At 42.0% G+C, this 20,927-nt stretch overlaps 1 protein-coding gene across 5 annotated transcripts in view; it reads right to left on the reverse strand.

Annotated features, from left to right (window-relative positions):
* The window catches only part of znf507 (zinc finger protein 507), a 63,253-nt gene continuing 42,326 nt past the window's right edge, over nt 1-20,927 (reverse strand). The window contains exons 5-7 of one of the 5 annotated variants that reach the window (XM_078210781.1): nt 13,777-13,881; nt 5,896-6,030; nt 1-4,205 (exon numbers count right to left, since the gene is read on the reverse strand). In XM_078210781.1, coding sequence (XP_078066907.1) covers nt 3,815-4,205; nt 5,896-6,030; nt 13,777-13,881 — 631 coding nt within the window. In that variant the 3' untranslated portion in view covers nt 1-3,814. Of the gene's footprint in view, nt 4,206-5,895; nt 6,031-13,776; nt 13,882-14,619; nt 14,773-16,393; nt 17,085-20,927 lie in introns of those variants that run through there. The other 4 variants (XM_078210783.1, XM_078210782.1, XM_078210786.1 and 1 more) reach the window with 4 other exon arrangements.

A 20,927-nucleotide genomic window follows, 5' to 3' on the forward strand; every position in this document is an offset into this window, starting at 1 on the left:
AAGACAAAGATTTATTACCAAATTACAAATGGTATACTGAATAAAACATAATAGATGACAAACAATACAAGTAAAATAAATTAATCTAATGTTACACAACATTTTAAGAAGTACAATAATTACAGAGGTACTACAGGTCTGGTTTTATTAACACAGAAAAGCTTGCTCAGTTCTACAGTAAGAGATCCATATAGCTTTTGGCATTAAGGCATGCAGCTTAACGTGCGGATTGAATTTGGATACACATTTCTACACGCACACACTCACACAGTCCCGTTATCAAAAGATACTTGTCAGTTTTCTAGAATGCTAATATTTGGCTAACAAAATGTTTTAGTGTTGTTGGTGACATTTGGGAAAGAAGTTCATGTATTCAAAATAATTCTTTAATATCAAATGGCATGTATGTTACATTACTTATACAGTTTCTATATCCACTTCAAACATCAAATTTTAAACTTTCCTTGTACAATCATGGATCTTGAAAAATTATATATTACATTTTAACTAAGTGCTTTCAAAATATCCAAGTATGGTACCAGTAGCCATCTTACAATGTTTTCGTTTAGTATCTTTCATATATTTTGGATTTACTTATGATTGGAAACATAAGCATAGAGCCACAAAAACCAAAAACACATCATCTGATATGAATGGGATACAAAATAACAGGAATAAAAATACATTTGTTTCTGGATCTAAAGGCTCCTGGTTAAACCTATTAACAGTTAAATAACATCTCACAAAAGCAGGTTTCTCCTTACCGTACATTTGTGGGGGGCATGATCACCTAAAGTAAATTTGCAAAGGAAGGTAGTTTGCAGTTTTCTCTCTACCAATGATGCACAATATTTAATTTTTCAGTCAACCTTGCAATGATTCAGGATTCAGTAATAAGGATGTACTTCCTAGTAAGTCCTTACTAGTCAAGCTGAATCCAGCTTAATGAGAACAAAAATCTTTCAGACGCCAACATTTAGATATAGATCCTTACTGTTATTCTTTCGACCCTATAACCTTGAAACCATAATTTATTCTCAAAGATATGGAACTTTATACAAACAGCTGTTGAAGTTTTTTTAAAAATTCACCTTTAACAATTGACTTAATATTAGCCTCCTCACTCCTTTGTATGTTCTCTACCTGCGTCAATCTCTTTAACTCACAAAAGAATGAAAGATAGGTAAATAATGTTGGCTTACAGCAGGCTTTAATTTCTCTAGTCAGTAGTAGAATTAAGATTTTACCAATATAACCACAGATGTGTCAACTACTCTGCCTTCATTAAATTGAACTTTCAATTATTCACATCGATAGGATGCCCCCTTGTGTCTCGATAGGTTGCAACAACCGATGGATTCAATTTCTAAAAAATCTTAGTCCCATTTAGATTGGAATTTGAAACCAAATCTGTTCAGTCTGGTTTGCAAATAGCCATAGAAACACTGGACACTTTGCAAACCAGATTATAATAGACTTTTAATCACTGGCGGTCCAAAAAATGTACTAACGTACTGCATAAATAATAAGTACAGTTGGGGGCGAAACCAAGCATTCTTGAAATCCATTCACCTTGAATTCACCTTTGTGCAATACAAATAGGGCATTACAAATTCTCAGATATTAGCAGTTTGGACGATTTATATATTGCTTTCAATTGTCTTTCACATTCCTGTCAGTCCATTAAGACTTCAAAGTTCTTCCAAACGCTGCTTAATTTTGGAACATTAAGGAAAGGATGTAACCCAGCAGCTGTAGGCCAGTTAGTTGAACCTCGTTGGTTTCAGAATGTGAAAAGTCAGGCAAAGTTCAACACAATAACATTTGCATTTCCTTTCAAGTAACAAAAGCAAAAGATACCCTCACTCAAACACAATCTTAGCTTTTTAAATTAATGGGAAAGTATTTTGCAAACTTCTTTTTACCTGTTGACAAATATTTAAGCAACATAATCATTCTTACTGAAAGGCATTATTTGCTTACTTGTTTGTGGTACGGTTCATGATGAAAGCAGCACCTGGTTCTTCTGGCTTTTCTCTCAACCCAAATACTAGTTCAACCAAACAAATGCCTGAAGTTTGTACTGTCTTCCAATTTCTCAAAGGGCATATCTTCACTTTAGATACTATTTGGTGTAAAAAGCAAGTACTTCCTCATAAATATTTAAATCTTAAATAGATTTTTGAACTGTTTTAATTGCTGTTTATAAGGCCAGTTCATTGCTCAAACTAAACAGTTAAATTTCACGGAGTTCTAAAAATTGAACCATTAGTTCAAAAATGAACAGTAAATTCAAAGGCAAAATCACAAGTCTCTTACCCACAATTTTTGCATTCAAACAAAATATTTAACTCGGTGTAAAAGTATTGTTACATCTTTTAAATTTAATTCACATCAATGTTCGTTTGTGTCTGTTAAAAGTCAATTCAGCATAAGTTTACAATCTTTTAATTTATATCATCAATTACATTGTCAAACTTGAAGTGGATTTCCCTCAAATGGACCATTTTAGTTTTAAGTCGAATCAAAGCAAGGTACCTTATACTGCTTGTTCAGGTCATATGATTCAGTGCAATATTTTGTACAAAAAGAGGAAAAATCATAATTTAAGCAGTAAAATTGCAAATTATAACCGTTTCAAAGGCTCAAAACTGCTAATGTTTATTTTTATCTAAAGTGGCTGTCTCTACCAACAGGCCCAGGACAAATTTCTGAGGAGGTGATGGTCGTATAACTATTAGCCCATTAAAGATGATTTTGAATAATTTCCACTTGGAATACAACATACAGATTTTGTATAAGCTCAAAGCCTTGATATTTCAGTCTGAAGCAGCACAGCTCGGGTGAATATTCACAAACCTTAAATGGCGATCTGAACTAAAGGGTAAAATAAGTTAACAATTATCCACTCCTCCAAATAAAACATTTTAAATTGTCAGCATACACTATGTTTGGAACAAAGCCAATTTTCTGACCGCTTTGAAACAACTCAACAATATCGTTGCATGGAATTTCAAAGAGAATCTGTTTATAATAAAATTAGGTATTCACGGAACACAAAAAATCAAGCAGAGTAAAGCATGACGACTCTTTAAAGCTGCACAAAAAAGTGTTAAGGTGGGACAAACTACTCAGATAAGGCTTTATTCCTTTCTATTTGCAGTGAACTTGTAAAGCACGTATCAGATGCTATTGTATTTCAAGTCAGCCATTCCTAACTAGAGGAAAGCTGTGTGGACTTGGACGAGACCAGTTCCCCAGAAAATTGTATGAACTAAAGTTTTGAACAAAACTTTTGTTTGAAGCCTAAATTTATATTACTACTTAACAAGGGTGAAGCTTACAATCAGCAACTCCTTCATATATCATTGTCCTTAAAAGAGATTTGTTCAGTGATATGATTAGAAAATAGCACCATGAGCAAAGTGCATTGTGAATACAGTAACTCCACTGCCATGTAACAGTTTGTAACTAACTACATGCATAAATATAAAAAAGTTTAATAAATACAGAAATACCATCTGTACCTAAAACACCAGTATTTAGGACGCAGTGTGGAGAAGTGTAAGAAAATTGAAATATCAAAATGATCTTTAAACACTTTGCTTGCATCCAGGTTATTTATATGAAAGATATTGCTTGTATTAAGTTCTTACTAGGGTGAAAACAGCAATGTTTACAACATTTAAAAAAGAAATAAATCCCCTTCTGAAATGTTGACATTCACGTTTTGTTCACACTTGTACAAGCTTATCTCATGACTTCATCCATAAAGAGGCAATATGTATTGTAAATATAGTTTCTGCAGGTTGATTTAGTCAGAACCACTCTGTTCAGGCTGAGAACAGTGGTCCTTGTTAAGGATGATGTTAATGATCTCGCCTTCATGCTCTTTCATGTGATCCATCAACAGCTCTTTACTGGTGGATTCAAATCCGCAGATGCAGCAACAAAACAGCAGGACACAATACTCCATGCCAGCCCGAATCTGACTTCCACTTTTCCCTGGCGTTTCAGAGACATTTATGTCTGAATTCAACTTCTGGCACTTTTCGGGGCTTTTGGTTTCATCAGTAATGAGGTCAATTGCCTCTGGAGTTGACACGAGCTTCTCAGAATTCGTAGAAAGAGGATGAATTGATGGTGGCAATGATGATATTTCTTCAACATCCTCAGCTGCAATTTTTCTCTGGGGCTCTTGAGACCTAAAGCAAGTTAAAGATTAGATAGAAACTACATACATAGCAAGTTTTCCCCCCAAAAATATCTATCTTTATCCATCTATATGTAGTACCTCCTGTCATCTTTCCATTCAAAAGTGCTTTGGTTTGTTCCACACCTGGTGACAGTGCACTTTCACATTTTAAAAATGGTTTTCTTAATAATGTGAATTTATAACAGTGTGATAACAGGCTTTAGCCACTGGGTGGCATGGAGGAGCAGTTAGTTTTCCTCCCTTATGAATTAGTGCAAAACTGGATGGGTTTTTATCATGTTCCTCCCTCCAGCCAGAAATAATCTTTAAAATGTTACATCAGTCACTGTTTCATCAGGCTTCCATTTCCTTTGGGACTCTGGTGGCAGTGCAAGATCAAACTCCCTGCAGCCAAACTTCCCAGTGCATATTACGTAATTTCATAGCATCTATTTTTCTTTATGACCAAATAAACTACCCACCGCTGTCCCATAGATGGTACATCAATTGTCTATATCTCTCAAAATGCGATGTGGTGGACAGAGGCCTGGTATGATGACATTTAGGTCCCTGAGCACCAGCAACCTGCCTCCATTAAGTGCTCTGCCCTGCTGGAATGAACAGTTCACCATAACTTGTGTACATGACCCCAACCTCAACTCGCAGAAAATAGTTATCTGAACAAAAATTCAAGACAATCCCAGCTACATACATGAAGCTTTATACAACACTGGTTCAGCCTCAACTAGAGTACTGTATCCGATTCTGGGCATTTTTCTATCGAGAGGGTGCAGAAAAGATTTATGAGAATGGTTCCAGGGATAAGAGATGTGGCTAGATAGAGAAGTTGAGGTTGTTCTCCTTAGAGAAAGCAAGGTTTGGAGGAGATTTGATAGAGGTGTCCTAAACCGTGAATGGTGTAGACAGAATGGTAAGAGAGAAATGATCCCATCGGCAGAAGGGTCAAGAACCAGAGGAAGCAGAACTGAAGTGATGGCAAAAGAATCAAAGGTGACGTGAGAAAAAAACCTTTGTACACAGAATGCTTACAATCTGGAATGCCTGAAAGAGCAATGGAGGCAGATTTAATTGTGACTTTAAATGTAATTAGATAAGAACCTGAAATGAAATAAATTGCACAACTACAGGGAAAGGGCAGGTGAGTAGGACAAGCTAAATTGCTCTTCAAGGGAGCTAGCATGGGGATGCTCTGTATGGTCTCCTTCTGTCCTGTAACTCTTGCATGGAAGTCATCGAAAATCTATTTTCCTCAGATCTACAATAAAATCATGTGCCCAGTGAAGAAATCTTCCTCTCGTACTGGTGAAGGAAGTATACCTACTAATCCCCTCCCTTTCTCCTCCTCTCCCCCTGAGAATGGAAGAAATTAAATGCCTGTGAGGTGGGAGTCTACATTCTCATCTCCCTCTTTCTGAACAAAAATCAAAGCCTTACAATGGCAGATCATCTCCTCCACCTCTCAAAGAGGAGAATATCCCCATGCCAAGTCATAAATAGCTATACAGCCATGAATATGAATTCCTACCTAGGCTACAGTGTGGTCTAGTATTAAAAATTATTCAGATTATAGTTGATCAGAATGTTTGGCCAATCACAAAATCTGAAGAAGTTTAGCAACGTACAGCCAAATCAAACTACGTAACAAAGGCGAAAGATTTAAAGGCTTCCACTATCCTCACCTGCTGCTTTGTGAAATGGCTTCATTAATGGCCTTATTCACCTGTTCATAATTATAGTTTCGATCACTTGCATGTTTCCACATATGGGACTTCAAAGATGGAGGATGGCTGCACACATAACCACACAGTGAGCACCTATTAAGAAACAGAAAAATTGATCTATGTTTTAGTTTTCATCAAGGTAAAAATAATAAAACCCTAGCCAGGTGGACTCAGTGATAGAAATAGGCCCGTAAAAAGAGGGTCACGAATGTGAATTGCAATCTCGAATAAAATGCAAATATGAGTGTATTGCCACAGGCTAAGTTAGATGTTTTCAGACATGAGGCTCAGCCAATCTAGTGACAAGAAGAATCTCAACAATCATGCAACTCAGATTTTTAAATTGCAGATCCATCCCTTCTTAAGGATTTTTCTGAACTCTCAAAACATGGCATGTAATCAAATGAATATGCAAAGATTAAGATTTAAATTTTCTCTCTGGTTACCATAGTTAAATACATTCTGAAGTTTTAAGAACTTATTTTTTCCTCTGGCCCCTAAATGCTAATGGAAATTGTTGAAATATATTTACCAACTTTAAGTACATTCTTTTAATTACTAACATTTGCATTCTTTTCCGTTAGTGTCCCTGAAAAATAAGTACTACCGACCACGATCTCAGCGCATCCCCAGCTTGCTGTGAGGTCAAAAAAGCCACCCGACAGCTGAAAAACAATAAGACCTCTAGCACAGATGAATATCTCACCTCAGCAGCTACAGGCGTTGGTCGAGTGTGTGGTCCCACGGACCGTCCATCTGGTCAGGTGGGAATGACTGCCGTTCCTCCGGCCGAGGCATTCTGCTGTGAGGAGGCAACTTCACCATCTCCGAAGTTGAGGAGGTGGTGGGAGGACGCCTCCTCGTAGCAGACGTCACGTACAAGAACTGCCCTCTCAGGCTGATAAATGTGTATGCCCCTGCTGTCAAGACCGAGCGGCTGGCGGTTTTTGAACAGCTGCCACTGCTGCTCAACACCTCCAAGCCAATCATTCTGGGTGGGGACTTTAAGTGCATTATTGACAAGGCCGGCCGATCCAGCAGGGCTGAAAACAAACTGGACGCTACGTCCAGAGCCCTGCTGGAAACAGTCAAAGATGCCAAGCTGCTCGACGTCTTCAGCAACCCAGCAGACGGAGGGCAGCGTGGATACACATGGTCGCGGCCAGACAGGTCTGTCCGCTCCAGGATCGACTTCATGTTTGTATCCCGTGCGCTCACGGTCAGGTCCACCGACGTCAAGCCGGTGTTCTTTTCTGACCACTGCCTCCTGCTGGCCGACTGTCAGCTGGAGGAAAACCAGAAAGTGGGCAGGGGGTCCTGGAAGCTAAATGTAGAACTGTTGACCCCAGAGAACCTCGAGGAACTCAAAAGGGTTTACCATGGTTGGAGAACCTTGAAACCCTTCTTTGAGTCTCCATTGCTGTGGTGGGAAACCATCAAGGGCAACATCAAGAGGTTCTTCATCCGCAAAGGGGTTCAGAAGGCCAGGGAGAGACGGGGGGAAATGTCCCCACTCCAGAAAAGCATGCAGAATCTACTCCAATTGCAGTTGATGGGGGTTGATGTCAAGGAGGATCTCCGGGAGGTGAAGAGCCAGCAAGCCTCGCTCTTTGCCTCGGAGGCCTCCAAGGTTATCTTCCGGTCCAAGGTCCACTCCGTGGAGCAGGATGAAAAGTGCTCGCGTTTCTTCTTCCAGAAGGTGCACAGAGAAACCTCTGTGATCAGCAGCCTGAAGGAAGAAGATGGCTTTGTAAGGTCATCGCAGTCTGACATTCTAAGGATCTGCAAATCCTTCTATGCCGGACTGTATGACCTGAAGCCAACAGGCAGCACGGCCTCCCAGTCTTTCCTGTTGTCTATCACGCAGGTCTTAGACGACGGCGAGCGGAAGAGCCTGGACAGACTGGTATCTCTGGATGAGCTGACAAAGGCCATCGAGTCCTTTCAGAAGGGTAAAACGCCCAGAAGCGACGGCTTACCGGCTAAGTTTTACATGGTGTTGTGGGACTTGACGCGCCCGGACCTCCTGGAAGTATACGAGAGTATGCTTCTGGAAGGCAGCATGTCAGAATCCATGAGGAAAGGCATCATTACTCTAATCCACAAGCAGAAGGGGGAAAAGGGAAGAAATTAGAAATTGGCGACCCATTTCACTATTGAACGTGGACTATAAAATTCTGGCCAAGGTCATCGCCAACCGGGTCAAGTCTGCTCTGGGGTCAGTGATCCATCCTGATCAAACCTGTGCTGTACCCGGCAGGAAGATCTTTGATAGCCTCATGCTACTCAGGGATACGATCGCCTACGTGCAGGACAGGCGGGTGCATATCTGCCTCATCAGCCTAGACCAGGAGATGGCGTTTGACAGAATATCGCACAGCTACATGATGGATGTGCTCTCCAAAATGGGCTTTGGGGAGGGAATCCGCAATTGGATCCAACTGCTCTACACAGACATCAGTAGCGCAGTTTCAATCAACGGGTGGGAATCAGATAGGTTTTGGATCAGGTCTGGAGTTAGGCAGGGCTGCCCTCTCTCCTCCGTCCTTTTTGTGTGTTGCATTGCCTTTGTCGAGGCCCTCAGAAGCGACCCAGGCATCAAAGGGGTCACAATCCCAGGCAGCAGAGGCACGCAGGTCAAAGTCCCCCTGTACATGGATGACGTGGCTGTCTTCTGCTCGGACCCCTCGTCTGTTCGCAGGCTCCTCCAAGTCTGTGAGCAGTTCGAGTTGGCTTTGGGAGCCAAAGTCAACCGGGGTAAGAGCGAGGCCATGTTCTTTGGGACTGGGCTGACAGATCCTTTGTACCCTTCACCGTCAGGGCAGACTACCTTAAGGTGCTGGGGATATGGTTTGGAGCGGCAGGGGCATGCGCCAAAAACTGGGAAGAGCGCATCGCCAAAGCCAGGCAAAAATTGGGCTTGTGGGAGTAATGCTCCCTCTCTATCACCGGAAAAAACCTGGTCATCCGGTGCGAGGTCCTGTCCGTGTTGTTGTACGTGGCGCAGGTGTGGCCGATCCCAAAATCCTGCGCAGAAGCAGTGACCCAGGCCATCTTCAAATTTATCTGGAGATCAAAGATGGATCGTGTCCGGCAGGGAAGCGATGCACAAATCTCCAGAGAACAGAGGGAATAATGTTCCCAACGCCGCCTTCATCCTGATGGCCACCTTTGTGTGCGGCTGCATCAAGCTGTGTGTAGATCCTCGGCACGCTAACAGCAAGTGCCACTACCTTTTGAGGTTCTACCTGTCCCAAGTGTTGCGGAGGATGGGTCTGTCCACACTGCCGCGGAATGCACCAAGTAGTTGGACTGTACCGCAGCACCTGTCCTTCGTGGAGAAATTCTTCCGGAAACACACCTTTGACCACATGGCGATCAAGCAGTGGTCAGCATGTAATGTCCTCGAGGCCCTGAGAGGAAAGGAGATGGCGGATCCTGTCGGATGGTTCCCTGAGCAGACTGTCAGTGTCATCTGGCAGAATGCCTCATCACCAGAACTCACAAACAAGCACCAAGACCTGGCTTGGCTGGTGGTGAGAAGGGCACTCCCCGTCAGAGCCTTTATGCACGCTCGAGGTCTCAACATCATTGCACGCTGCCCTCTAAGCGGCTGCGGGGGTGATGAGACGGTCGCACACCTCCTTGTGGAATGTGCCTTTGCAAAGAAGATCTGGAGTGAGATGCAGTGGTATTTGTCGCGGTTCGTCCCGAGCAGCTCGGTGACACAGGACTCTGTGCTCTACGGGCTGTTTCCGGGGACGCACACAGAGACAAATATCAACTGCTGCTGGAGGGTCATCAACTCGGTGAAGGACGCACTTTGGTCCGCCCGAAACCTGCTGATCTTCCAGTTGAAAGATTTGTCCTCGACAGAGTGTTGCAGACTGACACATTCCAAGGTCCAGGGCTACGTGCTGAGGGACGCGCTCAAGCTTGGGGCAGCCACCGCAAAGGCACAATGGGGAAAGGCCACCGTGTAAAACCTTTCAACTGAGGCAGACCGAGGGCCCGGTAACTGCAGAATATCCTCGGCCTGCGTAACTGTGTGCCAATCTGAAAAATAACAGCACACAGTAAAATCTGAAGTATGTATATAGTTTTAAGTAATGAAATGTAATTAATGTAATGTCGTGTAAATAAGCATAGTATTGTACTGTAAAAATGATTCCTTTTTGCACTGTTTGTAATTTTTGGATCTGTCGTTTTGCAATGGTTAATTTGAGAGTTTTTTTAAATGAATAAAGTATATTTTTGAAATAAAAAAAAGACCTCCAGCACAGATGTAATCCCCACTTAAGTATTAAAATGTGGCAGAGAGGCACTCTTGACAAGAATCCATAACCTCATTACCCATGCCTGGAAGGCAGAAATAATGCTGGGAGATCTCAAAGATGCTTTAATTGTGACCATCTTCAAGGAGATAGGTCCGTCTACAGAAATTAGAGGCATTTCCCTACTCACTGCCATGGGAAAGGTCATTGTGAAAATCCTCCTCAACCGTCTCCTCCCAGTGACTGATGAGTTCCTCAATCTCAGTGTGGCTTCTGCCCATCAATAGGCACAATGGACATGATCTTCAGCATTGAACAAATATAGAAGTGCAGAGAGCAGTATCAATCTCTGTACATGGCCTTCTTCAACATCCTCCTTAAATTTGGCTTCCTGCAGATATTCGTCACCATTCTCCATCTGCTCCACAATGACATGCAAAGCCATGATCTTCACCAACGGAACCATCACAGACCCAATGTGCGCGCAAACTGGGGTCAAACAAGGCTGCGCCATCGCACCGATGCTCTTCTCCATCTTTCCCGCAGCAACACTCCACCCCATCACCCTGAAGCTCTCTGCTGGAATGGAGATAACCTACCAGGCAAGCAGAAAACTGTTCAACCTCCAGGCAAGAACCAAGACGACTCCAACTTCTGTCATCAAGCTGCAGTACGCAGACAATGTCTGTGTTCTCATACTCAGAGGCTGAGCTACAAACCATCGTTGACGCAGTCACCGAGACATCTGAGAGAATGGGGCTCAGACTAAACATCCGGAAAACAAAGGTTCTCTACCAGCTTGCTCCTGCTACACAAAACTGCTCCCCAACCATCAAGATCCATGGTGAGCCCCTGGACAATGTGGATCATTTCCCATTTCTCAGGAGCCTCCTCTTGACGCGAGCAGACATCAATGATGAAATCTAGCTTCAACTCCAATGTGCCAGTGCAGTCTTAGGACACCTGAGGAACCGAGTGTTCGAAGCCCAAGACTTCAAATCCAGCACCAAGCTCATGGTCTACAGAGCAGCTGTGGTTCCTGCCCCTCTGTATGCATCAAAAACATGGACAATGTAGAGCAGACACCTCAAATCCCTGGAGAGATATCACCAATGTTGCCTCCGCAAAATCTTGCAAATCCACTGGCAGGGGAGGCATACCTATATGAGCGTCCTCTCCCAGGCTGATACGTCCAGCATCGAGGTACTGGTCATGCTCGACCAGCTGCGATGGGTGGGCCACATTGTTTGTATGCTTGACGTAAGACTCCCTAAACAAGTGTTCTACTCTGAGCTCTGCAATGGCAAGCAATCACTAGGAGGGCAGAGGAAACATTACAAAGACACTCTGAAAAGCTCCCTAAGTAAATGCAACATCTCCATTGACATGTGGGAATCACTTGCCTTAGAATGTGCAAACTGGAGAAAAGCATCTGCGAAGATGCCAATCACCTAGAGTGTCACCAGAGGGAGAATGCGGAGGCCACGTAAATGGTGGAAAGAGTGCAGAACCCTCCTCATCAAACACCACCTGCCAAACCTGTGGCAGAGTCTGCAGATCCAGGATTGGACTATTCAGCCACCGCAGAACTCGCCTCCGTGGAGTGGAAGCAAGTCAACCTCAATCCTAAGGGACTGCCAAAGAAGAAGAAGAAGAGCACCCTCTTCCAGTCCAGGCACCTGAACCGTATCTTCAACAGGCCAATCTCCTGCTCGATCAGCACACATGTTGCAGCGTGAGCCTCATTGCAACAAATCTCCACTGGTGCTTGCGGCCTCCACACTGGCATCATCAGCCACTTCCTGAGTGGGCACCTCCTGTCCCCGAGGAGCCATCCCTTCAGCCACCGTTCTCCTTCAAAGACAGCTGGGATCTAAGAGCGCTCCAAGATGTAGCTGTCATGGATGCTCCCCAGGAAATGGGCACAGACCTGCATGAAGTGCATCGTGTGGTCACAGACGAGCTGCACATGAGTGCGGTTTGTGAATGGCACCATGTGGTGCCTGAGAGTGCGCAGGGTCACGTGGATGCAGTCAATCAAATCTTGCACCTGGGGCAAGCCTGCTAAGGTGGTGAAAGCCCATGGCCCTGGTATCTTGGCTCGCCTGGTCCAAGTTGATAAATAAGTGAGCCCTCGGATAAAGAGCATCTGTAATCTCCCAGATGCATGTGTGTGTGGCTGGCTGGGAGATGCCACACAGGTCGCCCATGCTGCCCTAGAATAAACCACTCACATAGAAATTCAGAGCGGCTTTGAGTTTAATGGCCACAGGTAGTGCGTGCCCTCCCATTCCATGTGCTGCCAGCTCTTAGAGTGTCTGGCAGAGGTGGTCCACCCATCCCCTGGGATAGACAAAGCCCTCTTTGGCACTGCATCTCTGATGTCTGAATTTACCTATGTTACGATCCTGATGGGACTGTTAACATCTAACGAGGAAATCTGAACACCGAGCAATTAATCATTAGAACTACACCACAAAATGTCACCTTTTTAAACAAAGACAATCCTTATTGTACATCAAAAATAATTAAAAGCACTATTTACTTAATACTATAGTGTAAAGACTTATGCCATAAACTCAGTTCTACCTTTTACTTCTCCAAGGGTTCCCTTATCTTATTAAATCTTGAAGGATTATTTACTTTTCCCGGGGCTAACCCAAAAGGTATACCACAGCCCTCTAGAATTTACTCTGATTGTCCTTAGCAATGAACCTATTCCCTGGGGTACAAATTACCTGGGGATTCTTCCAATAGCCTTTGGTTTAGTGATCCTCCAATTTTCTTTAAAGACCTCACAACTTTGAATGTATCCGAGTTCTCCCCCCATAGGTCTGCTCCCTCAGCTTTCAGACAACTCTTTTCAAGACAGCTATTCAAACAGACTGTTTTCTCACAAGATTCTGAGGACCATCGTAGGGTTCTTCCGCTAGCTACAAGCAGGAGCAAATCTTCCAGCTATGTTTCCCTCCCAAATTTTAAAATGAGCTGCCTGCTTTTATCAACAAACACAGATAAATTAAACTAAAGAACCTTCTATTCAAGGCACCACACAATCACTATCTTCACATTATCTCCACAGCAATGTGGCATGCTTTGGGATGATTCAAACAGAAATGCAAATTATTTTACCTTCAACACAATTCTTTTGATTCTGCGCTCATGTGAATAAATTTTATTATTAATGGGTTTAGTTGCCCTTTCTCCAGACTCCCTGGCCGGTATTTTACGACCTCGCTCAGGCGAGGCTTGTAAAATCCCACCCGAGGCCAATGGAGAATTCCATTCTGCGAGCCGTGCCCGCCCCGATTCCGGAGCGGGTGTGGCGGTAAAATTCTGACCCCTGACTCCATTACAAGCTTGGGGATGGACCATTCATTGTTCAAGTTTTTTTCACTATCAACTCTGACCTTGCAAGACAAACACAGTTGCATTTACATCAGACTTCTTTTCACCAGTTTCTCAACCAGATGGCTCCATTTTCTATTGTTAAAAATGTAATTCCTAAGGTTAAAGGTTTTTTTAAAAATGCAAAGATCATGAATGAGATTTTCGCAACACTTACTTGTATTGTTCCAGTAGCTGAACAACCTGCTGTTCCTGTGGATGGCGCCTCATATGACACTTTAAGCTGTTCAGGTTTGTTGTAGCAAAGTCACAACTACTGCACCTGCAAATCGATCAGGGACTGAACATGAGTATGTTTCTTTAAATGTTTGTTCTATTGTAATATAGTGTTGACCTTCACTTTATGCCCCATTAAACTAGAGAATTGTGTTTCACAAAACTCCTCACCACTTCCCTTAAGAGTGCTAACAGGTTATTTTTGCAACAAAATATTAGGAGGGAATTAATTTTGCGTTTATCGAGGTTGAAGGTGCCAGGGCAAAGGGAAAGGAATGTTCACTTTTTACAAAGGAAAGAAATACATTTTTACAAAGTCACTGGAATCACAGGTTCTGTTATGAGTTCAGGAGGATAATGCATACAGGACTCTCAAAAAGCAAATGTTTAAAAGCATTCTGTATCAGGTAGGAATGCAGAGATGGTGGAAAAGATCGTCTTTGTTTATAATGAAGTCGTAAAGTATCCTTCATACATACGGTACAGCAAAGTGTGCAAAGCTCCCCCATTTTTCTAAACATTTAAATCAACTATGCTTAAGGTGCCAAAATTATTCATAATATATAATCAGTTTTGACAAAATTTTCACACCTGAAATGTTAACTCATGTGCTCTCTCTCCACAGGTGCCAGCTGATTGTTTGCATTTTGAAAAATATAATAAAGCGATAAGGAAAGGACTTGCATTTATATAGTCTTTTACAACCTTATAACATTCCAAGGTGCTTCATAGTCAATTAAGTACTTTTCAAATATAATCACCTTTGCAATGTAGGAGATGCAGCAGCTAATGTACACAGCAAGGTCCAACAAACATCAATGTGATAGTAACTAGACAACCTGTTTGAGTGATGTTGGTTCACAGATCAATATTGGCCTGGACAGGGGTAGAATGTCTCTTTCTTTCAAAATACTACCTTGCGATCCTTTATGTCCACCTGAGAGGGAAGATAGGGTTTTGGTTTAATATCTCACCTGAAAGACTCTGGTAGTGCCACACTCCCTTATTTCTACACTGGAATGTCAGCCTGTGCTCATGCTAAAAGATGAGCTTGAACTGCAAGTTTCTAACTCAGGGGAGAGAGTGCTTCTCACTGAATCACAACCGAGCTGAAAAGTTATCTTCAAAATATAACTAATAAAATAATGATATAACCAAGTAATTGTTTATTTTCTAATTCTGGCGAACTCCCTATTGAATGCCTTCACATACAAGGAGTTCAATGAAATGGTCATAGCTCCCAGAAATGAGAAGTAACTATTGCTTATGTTATGGTCCCAGCTAATGTTAACATTAGACAAGTCAGATCCCAGAGTAAAACCTGACTTGGTAGATCCTAACTTTGTTTTGTTTTTACAAACCATGGAGATCAGCTACTGAACACATTCACAAGAGTCTGCCAGTATACCATTAACACAGAGAATAAAACAAGGACAAAAACTGACTATATTACTCTCAACAAAATGGTTGGAAAGATTGTAATACAGATACCAGAAAATGATTCAAACTCGCACTATTGCTTTTATCCCAGAAACTCTTACAGACACAAAATATGAGGATTTACCACCGTCTCAACATCAAGATTTCAAACAGATTTCTTCTGGCAGACTTCTGAGCATTCACAAGATGCTTTTCTTCAGCTAGTACCTCTCCCTGAGCCACCCAAAATCCACAATCTAAACTCACTTCAACTTGAGTGCAAACACGAGTTCCCTAAATTCAGTTCTCCAGCAGATTTGCAGGATTTCTTATTAAAGAAATCAGACCTTCTGCCTGTACACTCTGGTATACACACACTAACTGACTGCCCTTCTGTGTTTCTTGGTCTCTCTTGTTTGTCTCTGCATCCCTGTTGCTAGGCAATAGCAGTTAAAAAATTTTTTTTTTAAAAAAACGTCACTAAACTACTAACTCCTTGGTAACCCATCTCTTCACATCAAGGGTTTTTGGCACCAAACTCACAAAAAACTCTAAACTAAAACCGAAACCAGGTTTCACCTATTCTAACACCCAAATACAAAATATAAATTAACAGTTATACATTTGCCAGAATTTTACCGCCTTGCCCGCCCGAGAATGAAGAACACCCTGAGGATACTAGGATACAAAGAAGAAAACTTCCCTTCTACCCTTAGGGTAGGATTTGCATTATCTGAATACAATGGCATCATTTCCATGCTTGCTTCTGTGTCAGGTTGCTCCTCTCCAGGCAGTGGGGTCACAGTATCAGGATATGACAGTAGGGCTATGCCATCTTCAACAATGGAATAAACCTCCAGATCTGGATCTAGGTTAAATTCCTGCATCGTACTCTTCAGTTGTAGAATCTCTGAAGTTTGGGCTTCTGCTTTTTCACCGAAAGATGATTTGAGTGTATTCATAACTTGCTGGTGAGATTAAAGTAAGCTGTAGCTCAATGTCCTCCACTGATATGATCCAACTTGGAGTTAAGGATATCTCTCCCTAGATCGCTTACTGTTGTCAGCTAGCAAATGGATAACATTGGTGGGTTCAGTGGGACAAGTAGACAAACTCTTCTCTTTCGTACCTTCGTCAACGAAAAGTTGAAGCTCCTCAAAAAGGACAACAGAGGCTTCAGTGGCATAGGCAGTGGAGTCAAAGAGTGTATTAAGTTCTAGGGCATCTTCTTCCAACAGATTACCTGGTTCTGCAATAGCTTCATTGTCCTGAACCTTGCCAGGAAAGAGCCAACTAAGGTCTAGAAGTTCCTCTAGCGATGGTCACTGTCTTTTTCAGTGCCTTCTTGATTTGATTTATTGTCACATGTATTCGTACACCGTGAAAAGTATTGTTTATTGAGCGCTATACAAAGCATACCGTACATAGAGGAGAGAATGCAGAATGTAGTGTTACAGTCATATCTAGGGTGTATAGAAAAATCAACTTAATGCGAGGTAGGTCCATTCGAAAGTCTGATGGCAATAGGGAAGAAGTTGTTCTTGGGTGGATTGGGACGTGACCTCAGACTTCTGTATCTTTTTCCTGATGGAAGCTGGAAGAGAGCATGTCCAGTGTGTGTGGGGTCCTTGATTACATTGTGCTGGCTGCTTTTCCGAGGTAGCAGGAAGTGTAGACAGAGTCAATGGATGGAAGGCTGGTTTGCGTGGTGGACTGGACTTTGTTCATGACCCTTTGTAGTTTCTTGCAATCTTGGACACACCAGGATCTATACGAAGCTGTGATACAACCATAAAGGATACTTTCTATGGTGCATCTGTTCCTTCTAGCCTGTCAGCAAAAAGAAATGAGAGATTTGCAATCTTCTCCTACGGTGCAGTATCTGGTGTTTCTACAATAAAGAGCGATCTACTTAGTAATGAGTAGACTTCAACTGTTGCTGCAATTTTGAGGTCTGCCAGTCCTCTAACCAACTTTGGAAATTCATCTCCAAGTACTGCTTCACTGCCCTGTCCTCTATTGATACATCATCAACCTTCTATAGATAACCAAGTCTTAAATACCCAACCTGCCGAGCACAGAAATTTTCTGGTTCTGTAAAATGTAAAGGGTTTCATGCTTTTTTAAAATCTTCATGCCGCAGGGTTGTAGGGAATTGACTCTTCACTTTGAAAATTTATGCCTCCAGACTCTTGTAGCTTTAAATCAGATGGTTGAATTCTGCCTCCTTTAGCCAGTTTGAAGCCAGTCCAATTTGTCCAATGAGACTGATGCCCCTGCCCCGGTGCCCAGTTTATATGTATCCTTGGACTTCCAACTCTATAAACGAGAACTGTTAATGGCTTTTGATTTTCTTTAGGAAACCAGATGGTTGGAAAGGTGCATCTCCTATTTCTTGGACCTCAAAGTGGTTGGGAACATGTCCTAACTTCTTTCCCTTGAATTGTGTTTTACATGCACAAAATTACTTAAAATGCCCAGTCTTGTCTCAAAGAAAGCATTTGGCTCCCCCTGCTGCCTATCCTTACTGATTGCGGTCTGTGGGTTAGGAAGTCTAGAATCCAGTCGCAGAGAGAGGAGCCGAGCTCCAAGCCACAGAGTTTGGAGATGAGTTTTGTAGGAATAACACTGACACCCTGTCTTCCTCACAATCTGTTCGATCTTCTCCAAGGTCAAATTCTCTTTGGATTGCAACATATCCAACACTGTGTCGTTGAGCATGCTGATTATAATGCAGCCATGAATCAACACGTGTTTTAAGGCTCTGTATCCGCAAGTACTAGCCAATCAATACAAATCATTAATAAAGGAATCAACGGATTCACCTGGCCTATGGCTCCTCTGGTTGAATCTTGCTCTATTACTAGATTCTTCTTCAGGCTAAAGTACTTACCAAAGCCACCCCAAAACCAGTTGTATAATGCCACGCTCTCCTTGATATCTTGTTACATCAGGACATCATCAGATGTGGCCTCAAACGCATACAAAAATGGTACAGACTTGGCTCTGCTTTTCCTTGCAAATGCTAAGCTGTTCTGCACCTTTCAAACTGTCTGTTCTTTCATTGCTCTTGTTGCTGGAAAGCCTGTAGAAGGGGTAGTAGCTGCCAACATTGTGTGGGTCTCACTGTCCCCTCATTGAGGTACCTTTCGGTTTTGTGTTTCGTTTTTGCGAAGTTGATCTGTTCCAAGGTCTTCGCCCCTGGGTTACCAATTTTTGGCCTCAGTTTCTTAAATTGTGGTCTCCAGCACTGACACCTTGTTGTGAATTGGTTTAACTTAGGCTATGAGTGGCTTGAGACACAGTCAGTCTATAGTTTTTCAAGAAACTATTTATTTACAATACTTCGTATAACTACACAGTTCCATGGACACAGCCCATTCGGTGTCATGCTCTCTTGCAGCCTCTTGGCTATGTGACTCTTGATGTCATGCTTACATAATCAATAACATCACCATTAACCCATTACTCTACAATCCCTGAATGATGCTTATAAATTATTGCCTTCATATCCTTCTTAAACTGTGGTGTCCAGAATTGGACACACTGCTCCAGTTAAGGCGGAGTCCGTATTTTATAAAGGCTCACCATAACTTCGTATTGTATGCCACAGGCTCCAGAATTCACTCTATTCTCCTTGGTATTCCAGCTTTCTTCAAGGTATAGGATTTATGGGATCCTTCTATAAGCTTTTGGCTAAGCAACACTCTTAACATTTTCTTATATAAATCTGGAACTTTTCTTGTCTGCCAGCAAAAGCCAAAACTGCCTTCTCACAGCGTTCCAAACTAACTCCGCTGACTGCTTTCTGCCACAGGGCTCTGTGAGGACCACTGTAGTTTTTCTCCTCCAGCTTCAAACTTAAGCAAATCTTCCAGTCTTCCCTCCTCACAAATTCCAAACTGAGCTTGAGCCCCTCCCACATTCTGCACGGTGAACAATAAAGTAGTATTTTCTCTGTGCAAGATGCAGGTCTGACTAACATTTATCTCCTTTTGCTCTCTGACTCAATGAGTTGCAACCTATGCCAGACCAAAATTGCAACTACCATCTGTGAGATTCACCCAGATAAATACTCTAACTCCTTTACAACATGGCATGCTTTGGGATGATTCAAACAGAATTGCAAACTAATTAAGCTTACCTTCAACACAAATCTTTGATTCTATAATGAATAATTTATATTGCCTGGTATGGTGGGAAAATTGTATTGAGGAAAGGCTAAGAGACTTGAGGTTGTTTTCGTTAGAGAGAAGAAGGTTAAGAGGTGACTTAATAGAGGCATACAAGATGATCAGAGGATTAGATAGGGTGGACAGTGAGAGCCTTTTTCCTCGGATAGTGATGGCTAACACGAGGGGACATCGCTTTAAATTGAGGGGGAGAGATATAGGACAGATGTTAGAGGTAGGTTCTTTACTCAGAGTAATAAGGGCGAGGAATGCCCTGCCTGCAGCAGTAGTGGACTCGTCAACATTAAGAATATTCAAATGGTTATTGGATAAACATATGGATGATATTGGAATAGTGTAGATTAGAGGGGCTTTAGATTGGTTTCACAGGTCGATGCAACATCGAGGGCCGAAGGGCCTGTACTGCGCTGTAATGTTCTATCTATGTTCTATATCTCTAATGGATATAATTGCCCTCTCTCCAGGCTTGCTGCCTCTATCAATGAAATTCCTTGTTGCGCAACTGCCTTTAGCTTCTTTTAATCTCGGAATTACATAAATCTTTTATTGAGACTAGGTAGACCTTCTGGCTTCATTACAAGCCCAGAGATCGGCCATTAATGTTTACATTTCACACTCCTCTTTCTGACCTAGTAAGATAAACACAAGTTACCTTTCAAATGCAATCAAATCCAGCTCGTTTGATTTGCATGTACGTTAACATTTATCTCCTTTTGTTCTCTGAGCTGCAACAGTGAGTTTCCACTTATGTTACATTTCATACTTTAATCTCCAGCCTAAAAGTCATATTGCTACAACTAAAAGTTATACCTCTAAAACAAATGAACTAGATGATTATGACAACACATAGAAGCAACTGAATTGGTATAAAAATGCTTCAGGATTTATGTCTACATGAGGTCTAACATTTAATGCAGCAATATGGTGCTTGTACATATGTACTGCATATTTCAATGGATAGGCTTCATACTAGATTTTAGCCCAAACTTAATAATGGAGCTAATGGTCAGTGGAAGGAGGTAGAAGAGAAAGTATCCTGTGAAAATATTTTTATCAGCCGTTCAGTAATTTATTTTTTTAATTCTTGTATAAAGAGATTTAAGGTTAGTAGATGATTAGATCCAGTTCCATTGCTATAGTATTGCAAACTTCAGTTTGTCTTTATGTATGAAATAACGAAAAACTTTATACAGCCTCAAACATCATTCATTGGCTGAGTCAGAAAATCAAGATAATGCTTCAATATACCCTGTACAGAAAAGGAAAGGAGTATAAATACACACCACTCATTGAATGGTTCAGGCTTCAAAGTAAAGCATTAAAAAATTATAATTGGCCAGATTTTGCTGGAGCAGGGCATCTCGCTGCATGGCCTGTTAGTTAGCTTACAGTATGTTTAGTCTTTAAAAGCCTTTGTCCACAAAGTTGTTGAAAGTGGAAACTGATAACAGTGCAAAGGTCGACAGAGCATCTGTGGTTA

Source organism: Mustelus asterias, chromosome 4 (assembly GCF_964213995.1).
Source record: "Mustelus asterias chromosome 4, sMusAst1.hap1.1, whole genome shotgun sequence".
NCBI classification, from domain to species: Eukaryota; Metazoa; Chordata; class Chondrichthyes; order Carcharhiniformes; family Triakidae; genus Mustelus; species Mustelus asterias.